The 22,644-nt window shown below is 41.6% G+C and overlaps 2 protein-coding genes and 1 long non-coding RNA gene across 5 annotated transcripts; 2 read left to right on the top strand and 1 right to left on the bottom strand.

The window, feature by feature from the left end:
- Window positions 1-107: 107 nt before the first annotated feature.
- LOC147058525 (volume-regulated anion channel subunit LRRC8A) lies at window positions 108-6,936 on the bottom strand. Of its 2 annotated transcripts, XM_085910971.1 has the most exons (5): window positions 6,749-6,936; window positions 6,123-6,248; window positions 4,073-4,424; window positions 2,306-3,970; window positions 108-2,144 (listed from the first exon to the last, which is right to left on the bottom strand). In XM_085910971.1, the coding sequence occupies exons 3-5, from the start codon at window positions 4,415-4,417 to the stop codon at window positions 1,869-1,871; spliced, it is 2,286 nt and encodes a 761-aa protein (XP_085767097.1). In that variant the 5' UTR covers window positions 4,418-4,424; window positions 6,123-6,248; window positions 6,749-6,936; the 3' UTR covers window positions 108-1,868. The 2 variants fall into 2 exon arrangements, with proteins under 2 accessions (XP_085767097.1, XP_085767096.1); XM_085910970.1 differs by having other exon boundaries at window positions 2,306-4,424.
- hscb (HscB mitochondrial iron-sulfur cluster cochaperone) lies at window positions 6,719-9,319 on the top strand. 2 transcript variants are annotated; one of them, XM_085910985.1, is made up of 7 exons: window positions 6,719-6,999; window positions 7,078-7,384; window positions 7,633-7,729; window positions 8,006-8,095; window positions 8,197-8,341; window positions 8,864-8,911; window positions 9,100-9,319. In XM_085910985.1, exons 2-7 carry the CDS (start codon window positions 7,149-7,151, stop codon window positions 9,192-9,194), a joined length of 711 nt encoding a protein of 236 aa, XP_085767111.1. In that variant the 5' UTR covers window positions 6,719-6,999; window positions 7,078-7,148; the 3' UTR covers window positions 9,195-9,319. The 2 variants fall into 2 exon arrangements, with proteins under 2 accessions (XP_085767111.1, XP_085767110.1); XM_085910984.1 differs by having other exon boundaries at window positions 6,729-7,384.
- Window positions 9,320-9,980: 661 nt separating this feature from the next.
- On the top strand, window positions 9,981-20,651 carry LOC147058523 (uncharacterized). The gene is made up of 3 exons (XR_015065892.1): window positions 9,981-10,234; window positions 15,871-16,041; window positions 20,076-20,651. It is a non-coding gene; the product is annotated as an uncharacterized LOC147058523 (long non-coding RNA).
- Window positions 20,652-22,644: the final 1,993 nt, after the last annotated feature.

Raw genomic sequence — 22,644 nt, 5'->3', positions numbered from 1 at the left:
AAATACAATATGAAAAATGTTGCAGTTGAATGTGGACCAGCATCACTTTCACCCGCCATTGCACCCACGTTGTTAATAAAGAAGGCATCAATTGAATATATCAGTCACTAGACGAGTCACATTTATTTATTTTTTATTTGCAAAAGATTTGTATTGGATTTATTTCTTCATTTCACACACCCGTGATTCTCTCTCATTTCCAAAACAATTATATGTGAAAACATCTACACAGAAATTTGCAAAGTGATAAGACTTACGTTATCAAGAATTTTTAATGATAAAAAAGGAGCATAGCCTATATCACAATGGTTCTCATTTATTAGTGACTTCTTTCCTGTTAGCTACGACAGATTAATGATCAAAGCATTCCAAAACATTCACAATAAAATACACATAAATGTTCTGTTTCAGCTGTGATTATTTGGAGCCGAGTAGTCTTCCACATTAGCTTTAACAGGTGGTCAAGTGTACAAAGTATTAGACACGCAATCAAAACAAAACACACAACAGTACATAAAAACAGGAGTGAACAAGGGGTTAAGGCAAGTGGCCTGCACACAAAGCCGTTACAAAAAAAAAAAAAAATCCTCATTGTTTCATTTTTTTTTTTCTGTCACTGGCAGATAATCTATGATGTGGTTTTTATTTGACAAAGACTAGATTTGCTCCACTTTATCAAAGTAATTGTGCGTATCAGGTGAACATCTACGAGGTCTTGGAAACCTGTGATCAGAAATTCAGAATTTTCTCATTGGGTGGGGTGCACAAGGTTGTAAGTTTTTCGTGTTACTTTTTTTTTTTTTTTAATATTAACATTATTTAGCTATATACACTCAAAACCTCGCTCCACTCCGAGATTTAGATCAGGGGTGTGGGGCCATTTCAGTTGCACTGGTGTAAAAAGCAAATGTCGATTAATAATTGAGCGGTGGAGGCATTTCCTTTCCGTTCCTCTGAGGTTTGTTTATAGGGCTTCGTGGTGGGCTGGCTCAAATACTTGGAGGTCTCCTACCCCACCCAACATCGAGATCAAGCAAAGGACGACTGCGCGGAACACTCGTTCAAAGGACTCTCTGACGTGCGCTCAAACGCATTTTCTCATATATGAATAAATTGAAAGCATACCTTCCACTCACATTTTGTTTCCTCAATATTTTTTATAGTCTATGTCAACAGGACTAGGATTCGGTACTACATATTATGGACTCAAAAAAAAAAAAAACAAACATAGGAAATCCAGGTGACATGGAGCTGACACACATTTTTTTCAAACTTAAATGATTGTCAACTTGACAGTGTAATTGTACTTTGTACGGTTGTAAATATATGCGACGTATAACATATATAATGAGCTTAACCTTCGTCCTTCAAAGGAATCGACTTCCAACACTAAGTCGGCTGATTTCGATACTATGATGTAATACAAAAGAAAGACCATGCGGGGTCACCTTGGCTTCTTATTGACTCGCTGACGTGACATGTCCGAGAATACGGATGTCTTAATGTCTTGTTTGATGCTCAGTATTGTTGGCCTATCATTTTGCATACTGACCTCAAATTCGCCATCGTTGAGATGCACAAAATGTAAACAAACATCACCATGGCACTGCTTCTCCAATTTCCCTTTGGGATCGATAAAGTGTTCTCTCGTTATTGCTAAATAGCCCGACGAGTGGGTCAAAGCGTATGACCAAAAATAAGTTGGGAAGCTAAGCAGTAAAATAATTGAAAAATCGTGTCAATCTAGTGAACACGTTCCCTTTTTTTTTTTTTTTACTGGCTGTACATGACGCCATCCCGTCTCGGGGGTTTTGGGGCGGCCGCTTCGGTGACTGGCTTGGCGAGTATCTGTGAACTCACGGCTCCGTTCATATCTGCTCTTTGTCCGTCCTCCACAACTGTTCTTTGACTTCGGTGGGCAGGGTGTTGAAGAGGTCCTCCTCCACCACCAGACCAGTTCGCTTTAATTGCCGGCACTCCGCCAGCTCGACGGGCAGACACTCCAGACGGTTGCCTCTCAGCTCGAGTTGCGTCAGTCCCGTCAGCTCGCCGAAACGTGACGGCAGAGACTGCAGGCAGTTGTTGCCCAGGTTCAAAGTGCGCAGTTTCTTGCACAGGAACAGCTCATTGGGCAGGCTCTCGATCTGCATGTGAAAGTGGATGAACGGGGAAAGTATTATTATTATTTTTTTCTTTCCTAGTGAAACCTGAAATGAAATGGTTATTTTTAGAGCCCTTCCGATTAAAACGAAAAGATCGAATAGAACCGGAAACAGACGGTTGCGACGACGGGTGGCGTACTCACTCTATTGGCAGTCACGGCAAGGTACTGAAGGTTCTGCAGGGAGCCGATGTCAGCTGGGATATTGGTTAAGTTGTTGTGGCTCAGGTCCAGAAAGCGAAGCTTGCGACAATAAAACAACTGGCCGGGAATCTTCTCAATCTTATTTCTGTTCAGGTAGAGTTTCTCTAAATTGATGAGCGTGCCAATCTGGATGGGGATGTAGGCAATCTGATTATACCAGAGTTTAAGGCAGACCAGCCTGTGCAGGTGCTGGAAACTGATGATCTCCTCGATAGTCTTCAGGTTGTTGTCCTTCAAATCGATCTCCTGCAAATTGTGCAAGCTGAAGATGGAGTGCGGTATGCGTTCCAGATCGCAGCGGATCAGCTCCAGTTCGGTCAGGTTGACCATTTTCTTCAGGCTGTTGAGCACCATCAGCTTGGTGCCTTCGTTGTTGACGGACAGCTTCTGGAGGTGCATGCCCACGTCGGTCACCACCTGAGGCAGCTTGGTGAGATTGCTCTTTAAACGAAGAACCTTGAGCCTTTTGAGCTCCCTCAGCCCATCGATGACGATGTAGCGGTTGTTCTCGGCGCTGAGATTCCCGGTGAGGTGAAGCTCGCTGAGATTCTTCAAACTATAAATCCATAGAGGGATCTCCTTGATATCTGTGAATTTGATATGCAGAGACTTCAAATTCTCCCGCAAAAAAGCCAACGCCGGAGCTTCAATTTTGGCCGGAGTGTGGTAAAGCCACATCTCTCGCAGGTTGACGAGCTGAGCGATTATCGGCGGGATGGTGACATCCGGTATGAGCTCCAGTTTGAGAACCTCCAGTTCCATCAGGTCGAATACCGTGTCTGGAATGCCACTGAGCATGAAAAGGTGAAGCTCCAGCTTCTCTTGAGAGTTCTTGGTTATCCTCTGCCTGAGCTTATCTAGTGTCCACTCATTGTTGAGGTTGAGTTGCCTCAGTTTGTTCTCGCTCACTTCCGAGAGGAACACGGCAAAGCGCTTGGAGTAGAGCGGGTCGTACTGATCGATCATATGCAACATGAAGGCAAAGTCGTTCTTCACGTCGGGTATGTCGCTGTAGCTGCTCTCTTCTCGGATCGACTCGAAGGAATACTTCTTGAGGGAGCGTCGCAACATCCAGCACAGAGTATACATGCAGATGAAGCCGTAGACCACCACCAAGCTAATGTAGAAACAGGCCAAGATCTTAAAGAGCGTCGCCAAGGGATGAGCGCAACGATACACGTTGTACCCGGTCAGACTTTGTATATCGACGTTACAGTCCACGCTGAACTTGATATCGTTCACATAATACCCTGTGTAGCAGATGATCAAAATGAATTTGATGACCTTGATGATCGTCTGACGGATGTACAACCGATACACGATGTCCCCTTCTTCCACGTGGATTCGGAACTTCTTGACTTTTTCAAAGAGAGCCTTCGCCTGTTCGCCTTCTTTCTTATCCAGAACCCCCGTGTCCGTTCGATCGACGATGCCCTGCTCGAGTCGAGTCTTTGTTCGCTGGAGCATAGGGACGCTGGCCTCCACGTCTTCGCTGATGACCGACTCCTTGTGCTCCATCGAGCCGTTCATTTTCATCGGTTTCGGATCGCTCTCTTCGACCACCGTCTCCGAAAGAGCTCTGGTGGTCCAGGGCGAGTCGAAGCACTTGAGTAAGATGGACACAAAGTGCTCCAGTTTAGAGCTTGTGCGGGGAAACTTAAACCAAAAGTTGCTGCAGGCTAAGAAAATAAGGGTATGGAGTAATACCAGGTAGGGGAAATATTTGGCAAACCAGTGTAATCTAGTCTCGTAGCACACGGCATCGACATAGTTGTACTGGTGGCGGTCCAAATCATATTGGATTCCTTTGGGCTCCCACGACAAAGGTGCGATGAATGAGGAACTCAAGTTCTTCTCGCAGGTCTTATCGGCCACCCACTTGCAAGGCAAGCAGATCATCTTGTCCTGGGTGACCTGCAGTGTCCCACCGAACACCGAGATCATGAGCATAACGATGGAAATGTAGTCCGTGAACACGTCCCACCATGGTTTCAGGATGCGGTAGGCTGGCTGTGTGTCCACAAAGTACCGCAGTTCAGTGATGGGGATCATGGTTTATCTGTGAGGAAAAAGCACGGATTTGAGCAAACCAGTACAAGGAGAAGCTGCTCGGCTTGGGGGTCAGTTAGTACGGCGAGGTATTGATTTGCTTTTGTAAATATCAATAAGTTGTTTACACTTGGTGCTTAGAACTTTCGTGTTGAAGTTCTCTGAAATGAACCGTTCGATACACTTATTTGTATTCCACGGTTAATTTTTCCGTAAAACTCAGATAAAATTTGCGTCGCAAAATATGATTGAGAATCGGCGCTCGAAAGAGTGAGCTTCCGGCTTTTCCCGACAAAGTGTTCGTTCATAGACTTTACTATAATGGATATGATGTTTTTTCTTTGAACAGGTCCAATTAATCTCTGAAATGGGCTGCCATACTGGATGTGGGCTTTGGAGCCAAAACTCATCAGTCACTTAAATATGAAGTGCAATTTTCAGCGTCTTCTTTTAGTCTTGCCATCATTTTACATTTGCATAAATCAAAAGAAAATCATCCAATTTCTAAAGTTGGAGTTGCTGGCACATGTCCAAAAACAACAAAACTGCATTAGTAGCAGATATTTGCATTGTTAAGGCAAAAAAAAAAAACCTCAAACAAACTTTTGTCGCAATTTTCTGACAGAAATGGGCTGCAAAACAAAAAAGGTTATTGTGAGTTGTTTCACGTGAGATCATTAGCATCAATTGCTAATGTTGGCTGCTAACTAGCCAACTGTTGACTGTCGCCTGATATTAGAAAAAAAAACACACACTCTTAGTGATTTTGCAGTGGTTAATGTTTAACTTGCAATGTGACTTTTAGTACAAGCTTGCCCTTTGTCATTAAAGTTAAGGGTTAAACACCCAAGCGTGTTTGTTTTACTGCTTTCACACAGTGGAAAAATGCTCAAATGCTATTGAAAGCATTTCTTGCACAGTTCGGAAAGATTTAATGATGATGACTGTTTGACTCTGGAGCATGTTAATCCGATTTCAAGTTTTTCTTTTTATCCATTGTACACAGACCAGCATCAGGTTCAACTCTCCATACTGATGACGCATCATATTAATATTATATTATAAAAAATACAAATATGAACGAGCATTAGAAGCAGAAAATGTATTCTACTTACACATCTGTAAAAAGCAATAAGTCCGGCCGTTTGCAGTGAACAACATTCCGCATCAGCTCTTTTGCCCATGTTGTCCATCAGTGCTTCAAATCAGCCCCTCGGGCTTGGCGTGTGTGCGGCACGCCCAGCGCGGGACTCCTCTAAAGATGATGTTCCGTTTTGGCATGTTTAACCCAAACAACGCGCCGGCCAGAGGAGCCACCTCTCTCGCTAGCTCTCTATTCTTAGCCATTTCCGTTAATAATACCCAGAGTATTGTCTGCGGGGGCCTTGAGAAGCACCTCCCTCGACCTTCAGTCGGAGAGATCCTGTTTACCTTATAGAAAGTGCTGTCTCCAACCAGTTGCCTCTCCGGGACACTCTACTGTCACCTTTTCCCTCACCTCCCTAACACACCTACACTAAGACAATAAGAGGCAGACGCCGGCAGTCATCACAGGCGTCTACTTTGTTCAGAAACGATAAAGTCGGGGACACCAAGTCTGCATCAGGGGCCAAAATGCAAATTTATACTGGCTCAAATTCAGAGCTCTTTTTTTTTTTGTTCTCCCCCTACTCACATCACATGGCTGTTTCACAATTGTGTAACTTACCGGTTTCACTGTGTTATCTGGGCTCCAGTGCCTGCTGCTGTTGGTGCTGGACAAGCCGTTTTCTGTGAGTCCATGAGCGTTCATGGACCATCGCCACTATCAGTGCCATGAGCTTATGTGTGAAACCTATATTTAAAAAAAAATGATATACAATAAACAGTAGGTGAATTGTGAGATCTGTCTGGATTGTGTGTCAATTATGACATGTAAAAAAATGTTGAGAAAGTCAAATCTGACTTAGTTTGAGTTGGAGCACATGATTAACCTTAATGACAAAACAATAAAACCATGACAAACGGGGTTTGTCAAAAATGGCTAACTAAACCACAAGTCGTTAATTCAAGAAGACGTGTAGATTTACAAAACAAGCAGTCATTTTCAGATTTCTTTTTTTTTTTTTTTACATTGAACACGTGAATGTAAATCGGACTACTTGACACGAACATCTTCTGCGCAATAGCATTGTAGGCGCAGTTAGCCAACAAGCTAACTAGCTACATGTTTACCACCCGGCTCTTTGTGTCATCTGGGCTTGAACTTCATTTGGGGGGAAAAAACGCCTCGGATAATATGTCAGCGAGGGAAATAACAAGTTGTGGGAAAAAGAGTTTGAAACGTTCACTTACTGTGTTTGAAGACGTGTGTTTTAATCCAGAACCACTGGAAAGAGCGCGTATTTGCCTTTTCTTGGCTAGGGCAGCTAAAGCTAATAGCTATAGCCGCTATTTTTCCGAGCACAATCCAGACGCTTCAGTCATCGTCTGTCACCGCCCACCGATAGGTGGCAGTGTTCCGATATTACGTCAACGTAAAAGAAGACACCGTTTCCGGAGATGTTGATGTATTTGCTTTCAGTTGCCAAACTACTTCCATCAAGGTGATTTTAAAACTTCCCAAATGGTGTCATTGAACATTTTGCAAACGTTTGGCTCATTCCGGACGCTGCTACTCACAGGCCGGCTCGTGACGAGTCAACCGGCCGCTTTCAATGCTGTTACATGTCCAGCACGCTGTTTGGTTGTGGGCATGGCGAAGGACACATGGAGAAGCAAGAAGATCCTCAGAGGCACAAGGAGTGAAAAAGAATTGAATCGCTACTTCAGTAGCGTCACGATAATCAGGAGTTACAGCACATCCAATGTCCAAATGAACTGTTGGAAGTGTAAAGAACCTATTCAGGAACTTCCTACATTCTTCTGCTCGTCCTGTAAAGTAGTCCAACCTCCTCATGAAGGAGTATCCTTCTTCAGCATCATGGACTGGTGAGCATCTTGAAACCTTCATGTCATATATGTAAGCAGCTTTAGATTCAGGCATGGATGGATGGATGCACTTACTCAATACTTGTATTTACCAAGGCACGATTGACTGTAAGATTTCCTTCCACCAGTCTCTTGTGATGGGAAATGCCAAATGAAATTGATTCCACTCTTAATTTTGAATATTCAATTTACGTCATGAATTTGAGCAAATAATGACATGATAATGTGCATTACCCTCCCCCCCACAGTGAAGACACTTTTGCACTGGACACGCACAAATTGCAGAAAAGATACTTGCTGCTCCAACGCTCCCTTCATCCAGACAACTTCAGCCAGAAATCTGAGGTAGGCAGGAGTTTTGTAAGCGGATAACGGTCCAGGAGCATGGTCTGTGAGTGGTCTGCCGTTTCCCCATCTGTTTGCGTTTTACATGAGTGAACGCCTTAGGAAATATAATCTTTTCCTGTACTGAACACATAGAAAGCCCATCACACTTGTGCGGAAACATCACAAAAACATAAGTTAACCCACAAGGTCGATTTCAGCAGTTCCGCTGTATATGATATGGTTAGTGACTACGCAAAGAGGAAAAAAAAGCTATCAGAAAATGTTCTTTTGCAGGAAGAGCAAGAGTATTCCGAACACCAGTCAGCACTTGTCAATAAAGCCTACAAGACTCTGCAGAAGCCTCTGAGTCGTGGCCTCTATTTGGTAAGTTCAAACTCCCCTCGTCTAAAGTCTGCCTCGCCACATGCGACGTGTCACCGCGTCATGCGTAACGGCGCGTCTTCGATGTTTTTTTTGCATTCCAGTTGGAGCTGAAAGGAATGCGCATTGACGAAGGCACGGATTCAGGGGTAGACGCCGAGTTCTTGTTGGAGCTGATGGAGATCAATGAAGCCCTCGAACGCGCGCAGACACCAGAGGAAGCTGATGAGATCAGTCGAGACACAAAATGTAAAGTAAAGATTGTAATATCAACTATCACCACTAGATGGCAGACATACCAAAGTCGCACTTAACACTGGGTCTTAAACTACTACCCTATAGTACAAGATGTGTAGACCTAATTGTTTTACGGATTTTAAATTATGTGCAGGACAAACATAGTATTTTGATAACGTTAAAATTTTTGTGGAAAAAAAAGTGTGTCCCACCAGTATTTAAGTTGCCCACCCCTGATCTAGCAATCTATGCCAGCCACATGCAGAACAATCGATGGCAACGTGGTTGAATTTGTCTGAGGATATTCTGCAATAGACTGTCGAAATTTGAGTCACTGGGTTGCCGAGATTCCCGACAAATTGCACTCCCCTTTGAAGCGCTGGAAGTTTGTATTTTCTTTGACAAAATTCACTTGGTTCTACTTTGTGCATTCACAGACACAGACTGATGCAATGTTGGGTTCTCAATGAAAGAACCGATCCTTTTTATGAACATGTGCAGTCGCTGAACTTGTCGCATCCTTCTCGCTCGCAGGGAAACTGAAAGGCTTGACAGCGGAGATAGACGGCGCCCTGCGTGCAGGTGAGACATCAAGAAGTCCCTTTGAAACGTCTCCTACATCCCTCCCACGCATTGCCGGCTCGTTATGTAATCCGCCGAAGCTTTACGTCGCCGAATGAGTCATCAGTTTGAACCTCTTTTGTTGTGTGTGTCTGCGTGTGTCTGTGCGCTGTCTCTTTTTTTATTATTTATTTATTTTTCCTCGGCAGGAGAGCTCCAAACTGCCAAGACACTGCTTGCCCAAATGAAATACTTCTCAAATATTGAAGAGAAAGTTAAGGAAAAACTTTCCGGATACATGTGATTTCACTTCCTCCTGACACACTTTTATGATTGTGACACTTTGAAAAGTTTTGCACCATGATGGCTTTGCATTACTGTACATGCGATGTTCATAAATATTAAAGAGTCTTCAACCTTCAATTTCAATTTCCTTTTTTTTTTTTTAAATGTAATTAGTGTTTTGACTTTATTGCTCCTCTAGGTTTGTAATCAATAAACCCTTTGCTTGATTGTTGCTTTCATAAGGGACACCAAAACCCCCAGACACTCCTTTTGGTTTTATTAGAGTTTACCTGAAACAAAAAGTATTGCTACAAACATTACCCCGAGATAACGAAAATGAAATTGCAAGTGAACGAAAGAACCTAAATTATAAATGAGTATATGAAAAATTACATCTTTTAAATGATCCACACACAGCGCACAATTAATTATACTCTTAACCTATTATGGTAAACAAAATCACTAATTAAAACCTCTTTTATTAAAATAAACATGTTTTATGAAAACATGAATTCATTATAATTGTATTTAAATTCTTAAAGCACCCCATAGTCTTCATTTCACAATTGACTTGTACCTAACCGCTCATTAAATATGAAAGGCATTTATTTGTATTGTCTCTTATTGTCCTCCCACTTGGAATCTTATCAACAGCAGGTAGTTCCTCGGGTTTCCTGTAGGTGGCGACATAACACCTGTGCGGTGGCATCTCTCGTTCCATGCTGTGCAGACTTGCTCTGAGACCGGAAGAAAGTCCTTTTTTGGGTGGCAGACAACCTCTTGAATAATTCATAGCGGCCACGTGTTTGGCATTAACGCACTAATAATCAGGAAAAGCCACCAAATGACGATTACCATGTGAGCCAACGATCTGTGTGATCGGTGTGATTTCCACTTGATAAATTGGGCATCATCATGAAACGAGATCCGCATTTTGCAGCCCAATGTTCATAACCCATAATTACTTTGAAAATTGGGGCTCCGATTGCATCAAAGTGGCAGATTTTTTTTTGGGCGGCGCTGCCAAATTCGATAAAGCAACTGGAACCGTGATATCAGGTAGTGTTTTTGATACAGAACACATTTGACATGCATTTGTAGTTGGATTCATGTTTACATGACCTGACTGACTGTTTTGGTCTGCAACAACAATTTCATGTATCCAATTTTTTTTGTTTTTTGCCAGCAACATGCCCAAATTAAAGGACAATGAATTTAATAGAGACATCCATCCATTCACCAAGGAGCCATTATTATTCATGCGATAACCAAAAGTCATCCCTTGTGTCTTTTAAATTAATGAGGAAAATATGATTGACCAACACTGAGGCCGCTGCCATCTCTCTAAACTCTTTTTGAAATTGAGTTTGAAAGACACCTAAGTGGGGAACTGACTCTATAGACAGCATGGAAAATTGACTTGGATGAGGATCTTGGCAGTAAAAAAAAAAAAAAAAAGACTTTTGGATACATGTGATTAGCATGCAGCTTCACGGCTCAGCATGACTTTTTTTTTTCTCCATCCTTTGGTCTGTTTATTTACTGTCAAAGGCTTGGATGACCTGAAATATTCTTTTTCGAAATATTTATATATCTATTTGTATATTATAGTGGAACCTCAATTTAACGGACTCATTGGAATGGAAAGAATTGCCTGTTAAATTGAAGTACTTTTTTTTTCTGTGGCCTAAAAAAACAAAACAAAAATGCTTGTTCTAAACAAAAACTAAAAAAATCAGGACATGCATAGTGAAATGAGGAAATCGACTTATTTTGTAAATGGGGCAAAGCATTTGTGACAACAACGTTCCCATTCTTTGAGGTACTTGGATTGGCCTCCAGTGGATTTGCTAATGGTGCATGGCCTGGCAGTAGTGTGATCATTATGGACTTAACATATTGAGACTAATGTGTTCTTTTGTCAAACAAGCTAACCAAAATGTTCAACATTAAGCCTGCCGTTGTACTGCTCACAAACACCAGCCATGCTTCTGACAGCAACTGATAGTTATTCCGCTTTATTATGGTCCTGTGCTTAGAATTCCATCTGGACCTTGGGCAGTGGCGACACATGAGGTCATTAAGATCCTCACACACACACACCACCTGCGTGCCGCGCATAGTCGGGTCGTCCTAATCCACGGGTTTATCGGGTTTTCCCTCCCAGTCGTAATCCATGTTTTTATGTTCCTCTCATCCCTAAAGAAGCCGAGTCTTTGCCTCAGCGCTGAAAGCCGCAGCTCAACCGCGATGAATGTTGTAACTTCTTTTGGGGCTTTTGATACAGTTTGATATTGGATCTGCTTCATGCGCTGTCAAATAGCAAAAAGTTAAAGGCTTTGCAACACATGGCATCCACTTAAGGAGCGATAAGGCTGAGTGCACTGAATGAGAAAATACATGTTGACGTACTTCTTATGACAGTTTGAGTCTTTTTTTTTTTTTTTTTTTTTAAAAGAGGAAGTCCATCAATCCTTTTTCCGCGGGCGAAAAGGGATGTCAACTTCTGAATTTTATTTGTAATAGACTAACTCGTAGACATCACAATCGCCAGGTCACAACCAATTACGGCTGAAATGTTTTCTGAAAGTGAGCCGTGATTGGTTGTGACCGGAGACAACTGTGATGTCATTTTCAGTCGACGGCAGGTGTAAAATGGCCGCCTTCTGAGATCGTACTTGTGGGTGATTGATTTTTTTTAAAATTCTGGTTAGGATCAGGTGTCAGGTTGATCACTGTCACTATATATATGTATTTTTTTTTAACGGAACTTTTCAGACAAAGATCTGATGATGCTCTTGTGGGTTGAAATGACATTTTTATATATGTATATACAATTTGAGTGACTTGGTCATTTTAAAAGTAGCTCGCGAGCTGAAAAAGTGTGAGCAACCCCTGGGCTAACGTGTCCTAGTGGCAGATTTTGAGGACTCGTGTGTGCAAAGCAAGGCGAGAAAGTGAGTGGCTGCGTGGGTGACTAATCCAACTGTTTGCCAGCCAGCGCTGAAAAGCAGCCATTATCATATTTATTACTCGAAGCACACGCACTTTGATGAAGCCTGAGCTTCTTTTATTTGAATTTTTTTTTTTTTTTTTTTTGTGTGCTATGTTGAGTATTTAGGTCATATTTAGCATGAGAGAAAACACGCAGGGCTTTTTGTCGCAGATTATTTAAATTGTAAAAGTTGGCTTTAAGAATTAGCTACCTCGTGAAATTAGGGATGATTTTAATGTGGTATTTGGCATCAATAAACCAATTTAGTTTCAGTGTTTTAACATGGTAATTTATTGAAGCAAATCACCTTCAATTACAACAAGCAGCCACAACATTATGACCACTCGCACAATCTAATCCCATTTTAAGAGCTTCATCATCAAATCTGTTTTCTCCACGATAATGCTCCGCCTTTATTGACACCGCCAGCGAGGTATTAGTTTCAATCTTTTTATTAGTGTGCATTATGCGGTCCTCTCATCAAGCTAAATAATGTATTAGAAACACCTCTTAGTATGAAATCACCAAATTGATTCGTAACGTACCGATTGGATTGTTCGCTGAGCTAAATTACCACACAAGAACGGCATCAATTATTCAATTAGTATACATTTAACATCGGAAGATAAGCCATCTGAAATGAACGTGACATTTAAATTTCACGCTTTTGTTATGTTACTGAAAATGATGAAAAAGCGTAATGGATACATTTTTTTCAGGCCGGGGCAAAAAAAAATGGTAGCCTCCGTTTCTATTTGTTCGTGCTGTTTTTACTTAGCTTTTTTTTTTTATCAGTGCCGCCGTTTAATGACTACATTCATCTTCGCTTATTCTCGAAAACGTCAATCTGGGCGATTGCAGCATCGCCCGCCTTGCCCACGTCAACAGTTCCCCTAATAACTTCAATTCTGCAAGTAGTGCACGTGTTCCCAATGCTCTCGGGCCTTTGAATGTTTTGAAACGAGATTTATATCGGATTTCTTCAGATCTCCCAGATCAATACAAGACGTTTTGAAGGTCTCGGGACTAATATCGTCACTATCACACTGTGATGTGGCGGCGATGAAAGAGAAAACTCCACTGTCGCTATTTCGCTGAAGTGGCTAAAGCCTTCAATGCACGGTCAGCTCAAATTGGCGGCCATTTGTATCTTCACTGTCCTTGACAGCGCAATTACATGTAGTATGGCTAAATGTTGTATTTATGTCTTTTTTGCCGCTCATATTTGAACGTTTGTTATCCGTGTCGTCGGGGTACATTCCCACGGTGACGTCGACAGAAACCTGCGCTGATAGGTCGCCCGTGACGGTTGCAGCAAAACGAATTGGAAAAAGTTGACAAATTTTTATTTTTTTTCCTGGCAATTTACAGAAAAATGCGTCCAAATTAATTAGACGGTAAACCGCGAAAATATAATTTATAAAATATAGCTTTGAGATGATCTTGTATGGAGAGCTACTCCAAGCCGCATTGTCAATAATCCCCAGGTTGTGAATATTAAATGTGAAGCAGCCAGACAGGATGGAAAGTTGCAATGTGGTGCCGCTAACAACCAGTTGGAAAAGTAACCTCGTTTTTGTTGAGCCTTTATTACCATACGAGAGCGTGTATATTACCTTCACTTGGCTTACCTGTGATTTTTTTTTTACTTCACTGCGTTTTTTTCTTGCAGCGGTCTCCGCTAATGAGTCCGCCTCGCAAACAAAAGCAGCAACCGCCCGCCTTGCTCACACTTGCCCATAGCTCACATCACGACTACTCTCATCATTACTCCGTACATCCCACCCAAGTTCAGCAACAATCTAACCTTTTTATTTTTTTGTAATCATTATTCTTTCTTTCTTTATTTATTTTGCTTGCTCCTGCCGCAACTGTTTCTATGACAACGCAGGGCCAGGCTCCTGCTGCAACTTTCAAAGCGAGATAAACACAGAAGCCAGATAATGGATTTGATTGATCTGGCTTCTCTCCGAGGTAGTGATATCAGGCGTGAACCTTGGCTTGTAAGATGACAATGTGACAAAAAGTAGATGGCTGCACGTTTTCAGGTAATTGTGGAATGAAACAAATTGTTTGCAGTTTGGCATGGGATTTTTTCGGGGTGTATTTTTAGTCAGTTTTTTAAAAAAAATGACTCAAATTAAAGGAGACGTAACATCTAAACACATTTTTGCTCTAAGTATATTTTTATTTGTTTTTGTTTAGTCAGTCCATAGTGTGATGTAGAGACCAGCAGAACAATTCAATTCTCTTTTTTTAGATCAGGCCGCAGGGTGCCCCCCACCCCCCCTCTCCGGAGCTAAAGGGGAGCGCTGAGAAAACACTTGATAAATATATTTTAGAATATCAAACAGAATGCTAGAGGGGCTTGAGTCGACTGGAGCAACACAGATGTCTGACGGAGCTTTAGCACCTTCTCGCTTGAAAGTACAACCTGTGTTCTCCACTGTTGAAGCCTGATGAGCTGATATTTTCAGATGTGATATTTGACATTCTAAAACATGCTGGACGGTGGCCCTCGACGTCTGACACCTGTAGTGAGTTTGTACTTCCGACTCCAACCGGTCCGTTTTGATTAGAAAATTGTCGTATCGCCTTAGGATGGCATCTTCAATTGGCTAGCAAGGGCGTATCCTTCCTTTTACCTCAAATCAGCTTGCGTAGGCTCCAGCTGACTTCGAGTACGGCCCTAATGAAGACAAACGTTACAGAAACTTGATGGATGATCCGACTATAATCGAAGTTATTCAAATATTTAAGAGTAATATACATGTAAATCAGTCATCCGAGGAAGGGATGTGGACCCGCCTCTCGCTTATGAAAACATAGATGCATTATTGCCTGCGGCAGTTATTGGTTGTGAGCCTTTTATGAAACCTGGGTCAGAATCAACTAAACCTTGGCCCAAGCTCTCCTTGGCTATCCTTATTGCAGTCGACAGGACGGTGACCGAGTAATTTAAACCATGTCGTCGGATCAAATTGGGGCCCTTGAGATAGAACGGCGCCGCTGACCCACGGGCTCCGCTCGCCAAGATCCTGTCGGCCCGGGCCACCTCGCCTCCGGCTCATCTCGGCAATGAAATGCTTCCGTAATCCAAATTCTTGGACATAATACGTTCCTGGTGATACGTGCCACGATGATGATGATGCTCCATCCTCTCGGAATTAATCACTCTTGTGCCTGCTGTTTGGCATCGGCCAGGAGACGTTTGTCTTTGAGCCCGTGTCAGTAATTTGGCAATGACAGTTGCTCTCATTAATTCAGAGTCGGCGTGTCTGCCAGGAGAGCGGCATAGTTCGGATGCGTTGACAGATTGATGGTGCTAGTATCCCGTAATTCCGTGGCCTTCAAACTTCACAACGATTAGGCGTGCGTGGGGAAAGTCAATACAGATAAATGGCACTTTCCAAAATGTGATAGGATATATAAATCATTGTTTGGACACTCGCGCCGAGGCTCGATACAAAAAGCTTGTATGAGAAGTTGTATGCTAGTTATTAGCGGTTGACATGCTAGCGTCATCACAGTCGAGCCGCACTTGCTGTATAATCAAACTAAGAAAATTCTTCTCAGCAAATATTCCGTCATCATTTCTTCTGTTGTCTGTTTTAAGGAAAATAAAACTCTGTTTTGATTCATTTTTATTGAACAACTCTGCAAACTTTGAAAAGATAATGATTTTATTTTTCTCACGCAGTACCATCTACTCGACTGACAAGAAACATTGGAATCCAATTATGGGCGTGGCAGTGTTATCATTTCAATACAGAGAAACGTCAAGATGAAAAATGACCTCGGCCACCTCATTCAATTGGTCTTGTGTTTTGGACGTGATTCTTTATCAGATCTGGCCCCTTTTGAGAAAGTGGTAAGTAAACAGCACGCTCACAGCTTGACCAAAATGTTCAATCGGGCTTTTATTTACTGACTGATGTGCTCAACTGCAAATTATGCAACTTTTACTGTGACCACTATAATTACTGCTTCAACATTGTAACTTTGTTTACTGCTGTGCTTGGTCTGGTAGTCAAAGGCAAACTACAGGATGAAAGAAAACAATACAAAGCACTACACAATCGGAATTTTCACATTTTGAACAAATTGTCGAGATCAATCGCTTGTGGTCTTTGCAAAAAAAGAAAAAAAAGACCCAGAGAGGAGCATCAGCTTCTTTGGTTTGAAAATTAAGTTGTGTTTTGCTTCTATCTCCAGTGTTGGCATCTGGCTTGTTTTTTCTGTTGTTTTTGCCAGAGCTGCTCATGGAAAATATTTTTTTTTTCAAGCAGATGGTCTCATCGGCTTATCAGTTTCCCCACTTTGATTTCCCTAACTTGCTTGATCTGCCTTCCTACATCAGGAAAACTCATTTTTTTTTTTTTTTACCTGCTCATTTTCCAGCCTGTTTGGATCAAAATCACCCGGCGGGCACGTTCCGCCAATAACGAGAAGTTAACCTCGCGTGTTTTTCGCCGCACGACAACGAACGAGTACTTCCCAGTTGATGTGGGCGGACGAGAAAATTTTATTAAGCCTACCGTGTGTGGGGTCGTTATATCCTACTTTAGTTTTCATTTAATTTAGGGGTTCTGACTATAACCATGGAAACCCCGCTGCACCATGATCCCCCCCCCCCCCCCAATCATAATACCTTATGAAAGGGAAACATCGTAATTTTATAGAATTGTTATAATGGGATTAATCCTGCCATTATGGCCATTAGCCTTATCTGCACTGCTTCAAGCATTCTACTTGCTGTACTTTTTCAAACACTTGCTGTCCCTCAGTGTCCCCACTTCACCAGTGAAGTTTCTATCAAAGTACTGAAAGACTTTGAGGATTTCCAGCGGCCACATTGCTCCGTATCCAACTCTGTGGTTTCTAGGAGATTGTTGCTCACTTAGAGTCCACTCACTATTTCTGTGTCCCGCTGGGTGGGAAGCTTAAAGATGCGGCCTGCTTCGTTAAAATCCACGAAAAAAAATTGCCTTGAACTACTAGAGTGTGAATGCTCACACATTTTAAAGGATGTTGATAGAGAGTAAGTTTGTCCAGGTGTGAAAACTTACTGGAGCGGCAACGTTGGTTTGGCTAGCTTGACGTCAGCTAACCAAATAGCGTGAAGCCTCGGTGCAACTTGATTTAAATAGAAAATGTTCAGCACAGGATCCAAGGAAAGTGAGATTAACAAAAATTGTCCTAACCGAGCCTTTACTGACTTGCATTTCGGTCGCTATATCCAAGACTGGAACGACTAGCTTAAAATGAACATGCGCCAAGTTAGATTGATCTGAGTGTTTTATATTCAACAAGTATAACAGGCCATATGTCTTAGCGTACAGAAATTAGAAAAATACATTTGTTCCACTTTATTCACTCAAATATTAAAATTTTCAGTCCTTGTGGGCCCGTCTGCGCATTATTACAATACCAATAATTGAACGTTTCTATTTTTTTGATCCCTTCTGGCTTGTTTGTGACTGGAAAGTACATCAATGTGAAAACAACAAGTCTGGGCTCTTGATTTTTATTACACAATTACATATGTCCACTTTAGGCACGTACGTATAATTGCAATAAATCTCTACTTCAATTACGTACATAATTAAGTACACTTGCTGCACGGGGTTACCCAAACATTCACGTTGATCCGACTTATGGCCGCCCTGCCTTTTACAAGGCCCATTTGGTTGTTTTTAAGAGTGTATACAAAAAGCTTTGGTACACAATTCACCGGCATGATTAAATTTTAACGCTCCCGTACAAACAAAGTCGGGAACTCCGTATCGTAAGAAAACTCCTGTAACCAGCTGCTTATTTCCAGCTGTGCTGGCTTTAGATCTTGCATTGCATTCATATTTATCACATGGGACTGACAACACCACTGAGAAGTATTCTTCACAAAATATTTCAACTTTTCGATCATAGTAGCAAGTGAACCCTGTTGTTGATTTTTCTCGATTTTTTTTTTTTTTTTAAATGGTTATGATTTTTTTGTATGCCTCTCACTGGTCATTATGACTCTTCCTTCGTGTTGACCCGAGACGTGATATTTGTCCGACTCATCTGCCAGCGAATGACATAGCTTTCCTTTTTTTTGGGAAAGGGGGAGGGAAGGCTTCATTGTGTTTGCGATGCGTCAGCCCTGCCAGCGCGTTTGCAATATCTTTAGTTGGTGTGCCGGTGAATCACACGAGTGGGCTATTAGGAAATTGATGTTTTCGTGACCCTGCGAGGTGGCGAGCGAGTGGGTTTGAAAGTCGAGGCTTTTGCTCCCGCGTGGCTGGCTGGTGGCCGCTGAGCGTCGGGCACCCGTCATCCACCGAGAAAGATCCTCGCTTTAGTTTTCTTGTGTTTCTGTGTGACTTGAAAAAAAAAAAAAGAATCATTTAAGATGAATGAGACAACAGGAACTGTTTCAAGGTTGTTGATGCTTCGCTTTACTTGGATAAACCTTCCGATAAGGATTCAATTCTACTTAGCTTGTTTAGCCACTGCTGTTAGGCATTCAGCCTGTTAAGAGCGCTGAGAAAACACTTAGACCTTGTGAGGAAGTATGTGTTGTTTATAAAACGACTTAGCTTTTAAGGATTTTTTTCTTTGCTTGGCCTTTAGTCAAAGGAGCTTGGAGCACCACTCTGATCTTTTACATTTAAGTGCTTTGAAAGGGCATTTTTAGCTTATGTGTGGTTTTTTTTTTTTAATTCAATGAAACATCTCTTCATGCCTGGCTTTAACAGTATTTAATGCATCTCGCCCGGCGGTGACGACAAGCTGCAAGACATTTCTCGCATTCGGAGAGACACTGAGGCCGGCGAGATGATTCTCCAGCAGCTAGAACCGGGTTAGACTGAAGTAACCCAAAAAAATTCCGTAAAAATAGTCTTAAGACCAGCCATAAGTCTTTTCCAAATCCTCTCAAAGTCTGAAAGTTTGGAACACCAACAGGTCATTTCAGGTGACACAATATATGCATCACTTGAAAGTCCGATTTTAGGCACCTAATCGGAATGAGGGATTGTACGTAGGCAATGATAAAGAGCCGAGAGCTTCCAGTGCACGCAGAAATCGATATTTATACAGGAGCGCCAAGCAATCCTGATGCGGTAATTAAATTGCAGTGTCATATTTCCTTTCATTACTGGCTCAAGCTTCCATGCAAATAAGCCAAAAGACACCCCCCCCCCCTTTCTCTCTCTCCGCTTTCATTGCTTTCTTGCCAGAAAGGCAAGTCTAACATTTCTTCAGTATTCATGAGCTTATTGTCAGGAACTTGGGCAGAATTACAGTGTAATTCAGCAGCGTGTGTGAGATACAGATAATGCGTCTCGGAGGCGCTGCAGCCCTTTAACACTCCGACTGAGTGTAAGGGAGGAGGGAACAAATCCATTTAATTTGAATAATGATCAGAGAAATGAGACGAGATCCTGTCGCCACGTCGTCCCGCCCACTCACCAGTTTGGGTTATGGCGAATGAATAAGACATAAAGGGTAAATGTCACGGCGGGACACAATTTAGGTTCGAACATGTTCAAGCACTGCAGTAAAAAAAAAATGAAAAACGCCTACTTTACGTACAAAGGGCGAGTTACATGTTGAACAATAGCTGGGCTGGGTTAATTACATTACACGGGGGGGGAATGGAGTGGATACCTTTGGACGCTTGTAAATCCCGTGGCCCTCTGTAAATATTCACTATGGCAAATGAAGGTTGGTAATGGAACAACAAAACACATCTGTTCTCCGCATAGCCAATTAAAAGTTTCCCTTACTTATATATCAGAGAGGCTTCTCCTTTTATCCGTTTTTAATCTTCTCCGCAATAAAAATAATGGATGTGGAGTTAGAGAAGAGCGTCCGAAGCAAAGCGTCTTTTTTTTTTTTTTTTTTTCTTCCCTTGGCTAGCACATTAAATTCCCAGTCAGGGTAAGATGAGCCTGACCCTGGAGCAAAGCCATAGTCCCCAAATGGCAGACGAGGGGATGGAACGGCTCTGGAATGTCGCCACCGCGAATGCACCGAGCTTCGCCGATGGCATGCGAAGAGCAGCCAGCAGGAATGACAACATTAACAACGAGAACGGTGAAAAGAACAACAGCTGGCCTCTGTGCGTTGTGTTCTGGTGCCAGACCCTAACGGGAAATAAAGAAGCGGCTTTGTGGAAGTTTCCCTTTGCCGTGTCGCTCCAAATGATGCCATTATGGAGAAATGCGTGGTGTGGAGAAAATATTTTGGATTAAAAAGTTCATTCAGACATAGTTGGAGGAATACGTTCGAACGTACTCTGAAACGTACTTGTAGGCTAAATGCTACGAAGCTAGCATTTTTTTCTCGTAATGCCACGGGGATTGTTAAAAAAAAAGTATTTGGGCTATATATATTCGAAAATTAAATAATTTTGCATAATTGGGTTTATTTTTTCTGCAGTGTATAATTTACGTTCATAAATAAGATTTCTAAAATGTGTGGAGAAAAAAATTTCAGTGGTTTATTTAAATAAATGTATTTTACAATAAAGCCGAAGAGATTTTTTTGGGATATCTTGTTAGCTTTTAATTTTTTTATCTTTTCAAAGGTTAAAAGAATTGAATTTAAATTCAAACTAACAGTGCTGTAAGTTTATTTCATCTTCAAACGGACAAATATTTTTGCAAGCGAATGCTCAACGACAGACATTACGTTTAACTAGAAGAGCACATTGGGCATAATAACATCAGTGTTATGTTAAATGTTTGTTTGTTTTTTTTCCTCCCAAACAATTAAAGCGAGACAATAAATGTAGCGTGGGGACATGAGCAGAGGCGTTTGTTGTCCTTTTCAATTGCATGGTGGAAAACAAAAAAAAGCAAATCTGTTTAACATCACTAATGCAAAGGATAATGGGTCAACATGATGAGTGGATCTTGTTTTGCTATTATGCAGCCACAAATGTATTGGGACACCTGTTAGACTAATTCCATTATCAGCTTTTTGTGCTTGTTTCTGCCGATCATCCCTAGATGGCACTGGAGACCCAGTGGAGTATTTCTCCAACATGCTCGTGTGTGTGTGTGTGTGTCCCACAGATTCAATTATTCATCATTTCTCGTCCAAATATGCTTAAGCTTTGCAACGTCGTCTTCCTCTTTCTGCCGTTTTTTGTTTATTATTTACCGTGCAGCGACTCGCAATGTTTGGGTGGATTAGAAGGCCGGGTTGCAATCATGTCACTGCGTAGGTGGCGTAATTATATGCTGATGCAAAAACAGAGATGTATGTATTGGCTGTGCTTTTTTTTTTTTTTTTTTTTTTTTACACAAACAAACATTATATCTCTGCGATGTTCGCCGGGGTAGGCAGATGGTATTATTTTGCCTCTGACTGACATGAATCTTTACATTTGTTTTCTCTCCTTTTGTGGAATATATACCGTATATTTTATTCCACGTTTTGAATTATTCATTGTAAAACACTGAAATATTGAAACTTTTATTCATGGTGTACTCAAAGTAAATACATGTATTGATCAGCTGGTTGCAGGTTTAAAAAAAAAAAAGGTTATTTCGACTATTCCGATGTTTTTTCGATTTCATGTCAAGGCACATCACGCATTTCCAACGTGATTAGTAGTCATACCAAGTGTAAAAAATATATATTGAACCTCCTGATTGCAGCTGCTTTGCTGCAAAAAAAGGGACAGATTTCAGCCACAGGAAAAGAAAAACCTTGAATAATGAATGGCGCATTGTGAGGGCCTGGTGTTCCACTAAAGAAAGAAGAAAAAGCTACATTCAAGCGATAGAAGGCTCTTTATGTTATTGTATTGTCAAAGATAATGCCATTTTTTGTTTTATTACAATCCCGCATTTTAAGGTTAGAATTGTACGTGAGGTGTATTGTGAAAAGTGCATAAAGGAAAAGCGTAAACAGAAAAAGGAAGGGACGCTAATTAAAATAACAACAACAACTGCAAGAGCAACAACAACAATGGTTGTTGATGCTAATTGAGATTGTCCTGTCAGTGACCCTGCTAAATTTATTCTGTACCGTCTTGCATCTTAGATGATGGTCAAAGGAAAGCGCTAATAAGAGTCTCGGCGCGACCTAATTACTGTCATAGTCATGCTAAGTAGCATTCAAGCTAGCAACTTGGTGTTTTTGCTAAGCTTTCAGATTTAACCTTTGCTTCCTTGAGACGTTTAACAAATCATCATAGCGAGTGTCGTAAGTGCAATAAGCACACTCGGTAATCATCCTCCTCCCTACGCTTCATGTTTTTTTTTTTTTTTTACACCTCATCCCCCGTCGTTCGGCTCTAAGAGGCTTTGTGCTTGCTTTTGGTCTTTTTCTGGATTTATTCTGTTTTTTTTTTTCAACTCTTCAAGTCTTACAGAAGACTCTAATTGAGCGATTGAGAAGAAAATCTTAAATAATAACCGTGTCTGTTTGAATTTTGAGCCGCCGGGGATTTTGAGGAGAATTTTATATATAATAC

This window comes from Syngnathus leptorhynchus, chromosome 4 (genome assembly GCF_054491065.1).
Source record: "Syngnathus leptorhynchus isolate UIUO chromosome 4, UIUO_Slep, whole genome shotgun sequence".
NCBI lineage: Eukaryota > Metazoa > Chordata > Actinopteri > Syngnathiformes > Syngnathidae > Syngnathus > Syngnathus leptorhynchus.
This window is presented reverse-complemented; position numbering and strand designations above follow the sequence as displayed.

Bases quoted from the DNA above. Each gene is read 5' to 3' on its own strand.
- LOC147058525 (XM_085910970.1), bottom strand. From the start codon at position 4,417: ATGATCCCCATCACTGAACTGCGGTACTTTGTGGACACACAGCCAGCC. The intron at 2,145-2,305 runs GTGAGTACGCCA...TTTCACATGCAG, and splicing joins TTGCCGTGACTGCCAATAGA to ATCGAGAGCCTGCCCAATGA.
- hscb (XM_085910984.1), top strand. From the start codon at position 7,020: ATGGTGTCATTGAACATTTTGCAAACGTTTGGCTCATTCCGGACGCTG. The intron at 7,385-7,632 runs GTGAGCATCTTG...TCCCCCCCACAG, and splicing joins TTCTTCAGCATCATGGACTG to TGAAGACACTTTTGCACTGG. The intron at 8,912-9,099 runs GTGAGACATCAA...TTTCCTCGGCAG, and splicing joins AGACGGCGCCCTGCGTGCAG to GAGAGCTCCAAACTGCCAAG.